Source organism: Lepus europaeus, chromosome 22, assembly GCF_033115175.1.
Source record: "Lepus europaeus isolate LE1 chromosome 22, mLepTim1.pri, whole genome shotgun sequence".
Lineage (NCBI taxonomy): Eukaryota > Metazoa > Chordata > Mammalia > Lagomorpha > Leporidae > Lepus > Lepus europaeus.
Window position 1 is genome coordinate 30,876,068 of NC_084848.1, and position 10,096 is coordinate 30,886,163.

Consider the following 10,096-nt stretch of genomic DNA (forward strand, 5'->3'; position numbering starts at 1 on the left):
ATGCTGTTTTGATATCTACTGCCCTGTAGTATGCCCTGAAATCTGGTATTGTGATGCCTCTGGCTTTGTTTTTGTTGTACAAGATTGCTTTAGCTATTTGAGGTCTCCTGCATCTCCCTATGAATTTCAGCATCATTTTTTCCAGATCTGAGAAGAATGCCTTTGGTATTTTGATTGGTATTGCATTGAATCTGCAAATTGCTTTTGGGAGAATGGACATTTTGATGATGTTGATTCTTCCAACCCATGAGCATGGAAGATTTTTCCATTTTTTGGTATCCTCTTCTATTTCTTTCTTTAAGATTTTATAATTCTCATTGTAGAGATCTTTAATGTCCTTGGTTAAGTTTATTCCAAGGTATTTGATTGTTTTTGTAGCTATATTAATGGGATTCAACTTAGAAGTTCTTCCTCAGCCACAACATTGTCTGTGTATACAAAGGCTGTTGATTTTTGTGCATTGATTTTATATCCTGATACTTTTCTAAACTCTTCTGTGAGTTCCAATAGTCTCTTAGAGTTCTTTGGATCCCCTAAATAAAGAATCATATCGTCTGCAAAGAGGGATAGTTTGAGTTCTTCCTTCCCGATTTGTATCCCTTTAATTTTTTTTCTTGCCTAATGGCTCTGGCTAAAACTTTCAGAACTATATTGAATAGCAGTGGTGAGAGTGGGCATCCCTGTCTGGTACCAGCTCTCAGTAGAAATGCTTCCAACTTTTCCCCATTCAATAGGATGCTGGCTGTGGGTTTTTCATAAATTGATTTGATTGTATTGAGAAATGTTCCTTCTATACCCAGTTTGCTTAGAGTTTTCATCATGAAAGGGTGTTGTATTTTATCAAATGCTTTCTCTCCGTCTGTTGAGATAATCATATGGTTTTTATTCTGCAGTCTGTTAATGTGGTGTATCACGTTGATTGTTTTGCCAACATTGAACCATCCCTGCATACCAGGGATAAATCCCACTTGGTCTGGGTGGATGATCTTTCTAATGTGATGTTGCATTCTATTTGCCAGAATTTTATTGAGGATTTTTGCATCTATGTTCATCAGGAATATTGGTCTGTAATTCTCTTTCAATGCTGCATCTTTTTCTGGCTTAGGAATTAAGGTGATGCTGGTTTCATGGAAAGAATTTGGGAGGATTCCCTCTTTTTCGATTGCTCTGAATAGTTTGAGGAGAATTGGAGTAAATTCTTCTTTAAATGTCTGGTAGAATTCAGCAGTGAATCCATCTGGTCCTGGGCTTTTCTTTGTTGGGAGGGACTTTATTACTGTTTCAATTTCTGTCTCTGTTATGGGTCTGTTTAGGTTTTCTATGTCTTCCTGGTTCAATTTAGGTAGGTTGTATGTGTCCACGAATCTGTCCATTTCTGATAGATTTCCCTGTTTGCTGGCATACAAGTCCTTGTAGTAATTTCTGATGATTCTTTTTATTTCTGTTGTGTCTGTTGTTATGTTTCCTTTTTCATCTCTGATTATATTGATTTGTGTCTTTTCTCTTCCTTTTTTAGTTAGTTTGGCCAATGGGGTATCAATTTTGTTTATTTTTTCAAAAAACCAGCTCCTCGTTTGGCTGATTTTTTATAATTTTTTTTTGGATTCAATCCTGTTGATTTCTTCTCTGATTTTAATTATTTCTCTTCTTCTACTAGCTTTGGGTCTGGTTTGCTGCTGATTTTCTAGATCCTTGAGATGAACTGAAAGCTCATTTATTTGGTGCCTTTCCAATTTCTTGATATAGGCACCTATTGATATAAACTTTCCTCTTAACACTGCTTTTGCTGTATCCCATAAGTTTTGGTATGATGTGCTGTTATCCTCATTTACTTCCAGAAAATTTTTGATTTCTCTTTTAATTTCTTCTATGACCCATTGTTCATTCAGGAGCACGTTATTCAGTCTCCATGTGTTTGCACGTGCTCTAGGGATTCCGAGTTGCTAATTTCCAATTTCATTCCTTTATGGTCTGAGAAGCTGCATGGTATGATTCTAATTCTTTTGAATTTGCTGAGACTTGCTTTATGGCCTAGTATGTGGTCAATCCTAGAGAAGGTTCCATATACTGCTGAGAAGAATGTAAAGTCTTTATGTGTAGGATGAAATGTTCTGTAGATATCTGTTAGATCCATTTGGGCTAGAGTGTCATTTAAATCTGCTGTCTCCTTGTTGATCTTCTGTCCTGGTGATTTTTATATCTCTGAGAGTGGAGTATTGATGTCCCCCAGTACTATTGTATTGGGGTCTAAGTCTCCCTTTAATTCCCTTAACAAGTCTTTTAAATAAACCGGTGCCCTGTAATTAGGTGCATATACATTGATAATCGTTATATCTTCCTGTTGAATGGGTCCCTTAATCATTATATAGTGCCCCTCTTTGTCTCTCCTAATAGTTTTTTGGTAAAATTTATGTTATCTGATATTAAGATGGCTACGCCTGCTCTTTTTTCATTTCTGTTGGCATGGTGTATCTTTTTCCAGCCTTTCACTTTCAGTCTGTGTGCATCTTTGTTAGAAAGATGTTTTTCTTATATGCAGCAAATACATGGGTTTTGTTCCTTAACCCAATCAGCCAATCGGTGTCTTTTAACTGGATTGTTCAGGCCTTTAACGTTTAATGTGACTATTGATAAGTAGTAACTTTGCCCTACCATTTTTGGGTTTCCTGTGATCTTTTGCTGTGAGGTTTCCTTCCTTTACCTTCTTTCATATTGATGACCGTGTTTCTGTGTTTCTGCGTGTATCACATCTTTAAGCATCTTTTGCAGGGCTGGATGAGTGGCGACGAATTCTTTCAATTTCTGTTTGCTGTGAAAGGTCTTTATTTCACCTTCATTCAGAAATGAGAGCTTTGCAGGATATAGTATTCTGGGCTGGCAGTTTTTCTCTCTTAGTACCTGGGCTATATCTCGCCATTCCCTCCTCGTTTGTAGGGTTTCTGATGAGAAGTCAGCTGTGAGTCTAATTGGGGATCCTCTGAGGGTGGTCTGACGTTTCTCTCTTGCACATTTTAAGATCTTTTCTTTATGTTTCACTGTGGTGAGTTTAATTACGACGTGTCGTGGTGAGGATCTCTTTTGGTCATGTTTATTAGGGGTCCTATGAGCTTCCTGTACTAAGATGTCTCTGTCCTTCTCCAACCCTGGGAAATTTTCTGCTAGTATCTCACTAAAAAGGCCTTCTAATCCTTTCTCCCTCTCCATGCCTTCAGGAACTCTAGGACCTGAATGTTGGGTGTTTTAATAGTATCCTGTAGATTCCCGATAATTATTTTTTAAATTTCTAATTTCCTCTTCTTTTTGGTTTGCCTGTTTCCTTTCCTGTTCTCTGTCTTCTAAGTCTGATATTCTCTCTTCTGCTTCACCCGTTCTGTTTTTAAGGCTCTCTAATGTGTTTGTCATTTTATCTATTGAATTCTTCATTTCATTATGGTTTCTCATCACTATCACCGTTTCTTGTTCTACTGGTTGTTTCATTTCATTTTGATTCCTCCTTAATATTTCATTTTCACGAGAGAGATTTTCTATCTTGTCCATTAAGGATTTCTGTAGTTCAAGAATTTGTTTTTCAGAGCTTCTTAATGATCTTACCAATTTTTTGAGATCCACTTCTTGCATTTCTTCAATCCCATCATCTTCATAATCTTGAATTGGGGTGTCTTTTTCATTTGGGGGCATTTTAGTGTCTTCCTTGCTCTTGTTACCTTGGTTTCTACATTTGTTTGGCATCTTGGAGGTGTGGCCAAAGAGCTCTGTTTGGTCTTCAGGGTTAAGGGTGTGCCCAAGGTGACTCACCCAGATTGTTCTCTGGCTTGCTCTCTTGCTCTCTCTCTCTCTCTCTTTTTAGACTCTGTTGGGAAGAAATTCCACACAGCTCATCGGGTTGCCTAGGTTACGGAGTTTGTTTTATATATGTAAAATTGTGCCTGCTCTTTGTCTTGCTCATCTTTGTAAGGTGAGTGGAGAGAGAGGCTAGTGACCCTGCTGGTTCCCCTTATTTATTCGCTTTTTTTTTGTCCTCCAGTCAGGCTGGTGCAGTTTTCCCCTGCGGGACCTGAGACCATGCTCTAACCTTCCCGGCCAATGTCTTGGGTTACCTTTCCTTCCAGCGCTGGGGCTCAAATTCTGCGGCCAGGCTTCTGAGTCTGGGCTCGCTGGGTTCCCCGCTCTTGCGGCTCCAATCTTGTGGCTCCTTTCTCGTGGCTCCAGTCCTGTGGCATGGCTCAGCGTGACAGTGGGCCACCTTGCTCTCCCCGTAGGTCTTCTGTGTCACGTCCACTAGGACCGGAAGAGTTTCCTCTGCAGTTTTTTTTCTGAGTCTCTTCCTGAGGGTACAGTAACTCCACTTTTGTTAAACTATCTTTTCTCAGACTGTTGGTGCGCGCCCTCACTCTTCCGCCATCTTGGCTCCGCCCCTCGTTTTCCACAATTTAAACATTAATTTTTCCCAAATATTGTGTCTTGATCTAAGGCCAGAAAAAGCCAAACATTTAAGGTGCTCTCTCTCAGTTCTAAACCTCTTGTCACATCTTCACTGATAATTTTTGGGATGTGTGTCTACAAGGCTCACTTCTGTTTGGTACGTTTGATTGTGATCCGGTAGAAAAAAGAGGCAACCTGGAGTGACAGATGAGTGGAGAAGGGAGTTTTGTTTCCTTTGTGTTAGCATTTCTGAAATGCTGAGGCTATTCAACCTGTAGCCCTGCTCAATTTGGATTGCAGTTTGTGGTTACTGTTAGAATCACACCCTTTCTTCCTGAGGATACTGGCAGCAGTCAGTGACTGCGATGCAGATTGGATTAGGTGTGTGTTCTTCCTGTGAGTTCCAACAACCATTTCTGGCTGGTCACTATGCCCTCCTCAGAGACCTCACACTTTGTTTTCCTGGGAGTGCCTATAGTCACCTGCACACTAATGAATACAATTTCTTCCCTTTGTTCCTCTGACCCTAGTGTGTTTGGGGCTTTCTGTAGTTACTCTTACCAGTTACTCTGGTATGTTGTGGTCTCCCGAGCAACACTGACCCGGAATTTGGAGTGAAGGTTATGTCAGACATCAACTGCATAAGAGAGGCTGAGAAATTCAGTAGTACAGATATGAAATTGAACCAAATTGCTGCCTTGACCTGTCCGGTAGTGAAATGTTTTTATAACAGTTGTCTGAGTTGGGCCAAGTTGGTTGGATCCTCATACCCTCTCCTTGGTCATTGGGTGTGGATGCCTGGGAAGGGCTTTTACTGGCTGGCACATCTGTCTGCAATTAAAATTGAAAAAGATCTATAATTCAGAGGCTGTCTACCTTCCTGAAGGTAGAGCCAGGTGGCTGATTTCACAGTGTGATAGTTGCACACTGGTCAATTTTGCATTTATATTCTGTCAGCAACAGTTAGATGGTCTGGTTAGCAGTTATTCCTGTGGAGAACATTAATAGAGGGAAGTTGATGATGAACCATAGTCCATGCATGCTGTAGTTGGTTGTGGGGATGAGAGTATAAATAGTGTTTGTTTCACTCTCTACTCTCATTTCCCTTGCTCCCAGCTGGTGAGTATTCTGCTGGCCTTGGATTCTTCCCAGGTATCATAATGCAGGTCTTTATCACCAGCCTGAACATCTAGTCACCATGGCCTTTCACGCTGAGGTTGCTGATTTTATCCATTTAGAGCTACCTTTGGGCAGAGACTACCAAGCAGTTCCTGAGGAGAAAGCCTGGGTTGTGCACATATACCCTTTTATTCCCATCTTATAACATCAACCCAGCTCCTGTTGATGATTATTGTCAATCACCCCTTTAAAGGATGTGACCCTACTTTTGTATCTGGTTTAAAGGACAATGAGTTCAAAATTTCTTGATGACAATGTTTGCTAATAAGGAGTGCAATATGACTCTCACTTTGCCCCCTGGTGAAAAATATGACCCCTCAACATCCAGGATCTCCAACTCTGTGTAGTCCTGAATTACTTGGGAGGGGAAACACTCATCACCTCAATTTATCTTTGGGAGTCATGGAAAATGGGGCCCCTCCACTTTCAATCTGTATGTTTCCAGACCCTTCTTAGGGCTCAGGTTCAGTGCACACAATTCATCATTAGATCAGTGATTTAGCTTTAGCTTCAGCTGTACCTTCAGAATATGTTTCCAATGCTTTATTGGGCTGGCATCTCCTGTATTATTTCACCTGAGCTACAACGTCTATACCACAGTCTTGTACAATTCCATTGCTGTAAAGTTGGTACCCTGCTCTGGTATGGTATTACACAGGAACACCAGATAGCTGGATCAGATAATCCAAATGCCTTTGGCTATTACTGGTGCTTATTGAGGCTCAGTGTTACACCTGTAGTGGGGTGAGGCACATTCACAACCAGAATTTGTGTGTTCTGCTGTAGGAATGCTGGCCTTTCCGGAATGATAGGGTCCTAATGGATTCAGTTTCCTACTAGGTGTTTCTCAAGGAAGGGTTCCAAATTTGGGGTCAGACAGATCTTCATTGCTTTTTGGATGGACACTCAAAGAAGTGGCTAGATTTTTTTTAAAAGATTTATTTATTTATTTGAAAGTCAGAGTTACACACAGAGAAAAGGAGAGGCAGAGAAAGAGAGAGAGAGAGAGAGCGCGCGCAAGAGAGGTCTTCCATCAGCTGATTCACTCCCCAGTTGGCTGCAATGGCTGGAGCTGAGCCGATCCAAAGCCAGGAGCCAGGAGCCTCTTCCAGGTCTCCCATGGGAGTGCAGGGACCAAGGATTTGAGCCATCTTCCACTGCTTTCCCAAGCTGTGGCAGAGAGCTGGATTGGAAGTGGAGCAGCTGGGTCTCAAGCCAGCGTCCACACGGGATGCTGGCAATTCAGGTGGCGGCTCTATCTGCTACACCACAGCGCCAGCCCCTAGATTTGTCTTAGTATGTAGTAATCCATGTAGAGGCAGCCCTGAGTAGTCCAATCCCTGCCCATTCTTTGATACAGGTTCTTCAGTTATCACCACTCGATGGCCTGTGCCAAGGATGGCTGATGCCAGTTGCTGGGCTGTTTTGTCTTTGCCATCTATTGCATCTTCCACACAGGATCCTTTTTGTTGAGCATCAACATGTGATTCAGTGATCTTTCATACTTACATTCTATGTAAGTGTGTTTCTACCCTACTTCTCCTGGTCCCCCATCTTCCAAGAATTATTGTTGCAGTCACCTGTACCACTGGCCTGACCATTTGCTATTTCCCATTATTGTATATATGATCCTGTTGGACCTCGTCAACCCCCCCACTCCGAAGTTAGATAGCTACTTATACAACCCAAGTTCAGTACATTTGTTGTATTTCCTCTCACAGTTCTTCCTATCCAGCTCCTCTATTGAGAAAAACTGTGTCTTAAAACTGCTTGCAGCTTTAGGCTGTTCACAAATGATGCACTGACATGTCCATGACTCCAGGATGAGCTGTTTCCTCTTCTCCTTCAGCTGGTTATATGGTATTCCTGTTTTTGCATCAAGAAGTTTGAGCTGAAGGAGGAGTATCAGTGCCGTGGACTTTGACTTACCTGCTCAGATACCTGGTGCATTTGGGTTCTCTTATGTTTGATATGGAATTTGCCACTTACCATGTTTTCTTTATTATTAGCTCCAAACCTCATGATGTGAAGGGATTGATAGAACCCTGCTCTTGATGGACAGTTTTAGGTCCCAGATAAATTTGTTTTCCATGATAAGGTACTTTCTGTGATCACATGGTCACTCTGTGTGTCCAGTTAGTTTGCTGAATACCATGCCAGGGGTTATTCCAAAGGCATATGATTTCCTGCTACAGGAACCCAGAGGCACACACTGTGATTCTCCCACTGGGCCTCACCACTGACTCTACTTTGCCTCCTTTCTGACTACTGGTGTGGTCAATGTCATGGGGTCTGTCAGAGAGTATGACCATGGTGACAGGTTGTATGTATTTCAGCCTTGACCTGGGACAGAGTCTTTCCTGTTGTAATGAAAGTGAGCCGCCTTTAAGCCTTTCATGATACCTAACACAAATATCAGATCATGGCATGTGCTCTTTGTCTTGGGGAGTGCCCTGGCTCTGGTTTTGTTGGCTGCATGTGGGGGCAGGGAAGCCTACTGTCCTGGAAGACAGAATGAAGTTCAACAGAGGCTCTGCTATAGCACCTCGAATTGGAGCTTGGGAGGGAGGCAATGAAGGTTCCTTTTACACAGCAAAGCTGTCACTCAGACCCCAGTCCAGTTTTCTAGCCTGGATTCAAAGTCGATTTCCTAGGCTGTGGAATACTGCTAGGGGCCTGGCTTGCCATCTGCAGCAATGGTGGATTGCATAGCTTTCAAGATACCTTTTCCTGGAAAGACAGAGTTGCCTTGGTCAAAGAGTTTGGGTAGGCACTGTGTTATGCTTTGTTGCTCTCTCTATGCTGGCTTTCCAAGTCTTTGTCCAGTTTGGTGTTCCTGATACTTCTGTTTAGAACTTTTCTATCAATCTGGTAATACAGTTCTTTTTGTTTTCTATCCATTGCTCAGGTGTGTGTAGGGCCTCTTTGTTGAGCTGCTTTGATCTTCCACACATTAATCTTTTTAAATTTATTTAACTTTTTTTAGATGTAGCCAATTGGATTTCTCTCTCCTCCTCTGGCAGGAAATTGCCACTTTGAACTCATTCCTGTTGTTTGCCATCAGATCTTCACTCTTTTTTGTGGTGCATGAAAGTCATTTACGAGTGTTCCTTTAAAACTTTGATTCTTATACTTACTTTTCCCCTCTATGTCTGTGGTTCACAGAATTCTCAGTGCTTTCCCTTAGTTCTCTTAGTTCTCATGCCCTGGGAACCTGTACGTAACCCATTCCCATGGACCTGGGTGGGATCCGTATCTTGCATCTTATGGAGTATATGGCAAATATGATGTGATTTTGCAGGTATAATTAATATATTACCTAGTTAACTCTAGTTAGTTAAAGAGAGATCTGCCTAGGTAGGCCTGAGCTACCAGGTAAGTCTTTTTTAAGAATATCTAGAGGTGAGACTTGAAGCAATGCTGTTTCATTCTGTCTGGCTCTGCAGAAGCCAGCTGCTTCGAGTTCTACAGCTGCAAGGCAATGTCGTCTGAGTAACCCTGGAAGCAAATCTTCCTGCAAATGGCCTTTGATGCCGGTGAAGCTCAGGTGACATCTTGCTTGTTGCCAAGGGCCTATTTCTGTAGGCCATGCCCACACTCCTCTCCCATGTGAGATAATAACTGTTTGTTGTTTTAAGCTGCTGAGTGTGGTAATTTGTTATAGGACATAGAAAGCAAATCCACTTCAAAGAGCTGATGCATATCCATTTCTTATGTTTATTTCCCAGTGCCACAGCATCCCACGTAATGACAACGGACAGTTTAAAATTAATTATTTGAGCATTAGGTGTGGAGTGTGGGGAAGGTAGAGGAAGAGCTCACATGTGCTGACTTATTCCCCAGATAGCTACAGTAGCTACTACTTGACTGAGCCAAAGCCAGATGCAAGAAACTGAATCCAGGTGTCCCATGTATGTGTCAGGAAATGGGCGACTTGAGGTATCACTGCTGCCTGAGAGGGTCTGCAGTAGCTGAGAACTGGAGTCATGAACTGGGGCCTGCAAGTGAACCCAGGCACTCTGATGCACCGTCTTACCCATTAGGTTAGACACTGGGCCTGTGTTAAACCTTCAGTGAGCTAGAACACAGTGAAGAGAAATGATGGGCAGATCGCCATCTCTAGCGTCACAGATGCTTAACTGCATGTCTTCCTCCCAATGAGCAGTTTAACCTGTGCCAAACTGCTGGCCTTTATGTGTCACATTTGGTATAATTTAGTTCCAGAAGCAGGACAATTGATCAAGTGTTTTGGGTGAAATCTTTTTTACTTCCTAGTCATCAGTCCTTCGTGCCTTCAGTCGGCATAAAGTAGTATTCATGTTGCATGATCATCTGTTTTAGCCTGAGGGTTTCTGAAATCCTTCTACTATGTCCTTGAGCCCTGGTGCCATTCTGACTTTCAGGCTTTATAATGATGCATACTTCTTGCCCTCTGGTATGGTTAAGCATTGCCAAACTAGATATCAGAAATGTATTATCACCATTGCTATCACTG

The 10,096-nt window shown here is 42.1% G+C and overlaps 1 protein-coding gene across 1 annotated transcript in view; it reads left to right on the forward strand.

Annotated features, from left to right (window-relative positions):
• The window catches only part of LOC133751436 (disintegrin and metalloproteinase domain-containing protein 20-like), an 11,798-nt gene extending 6,758 nt beyond the window's left edge, over nt 1–5,040 (forward strand). Inside the window, exon 2 of the mRNA XM_062181484.1 lies at nt 4,974–5,040. Within this exon, the coding sequence (XP_062037468.1) occupies nt 4,974–5,040 (67 nt within the window). The remainder of the gene's footprint in view (nt 1–4,973) is intronic.
• The last annotated feature ends 5,056 nt before the right edge of the window (nt 5,041–10,096 follow it).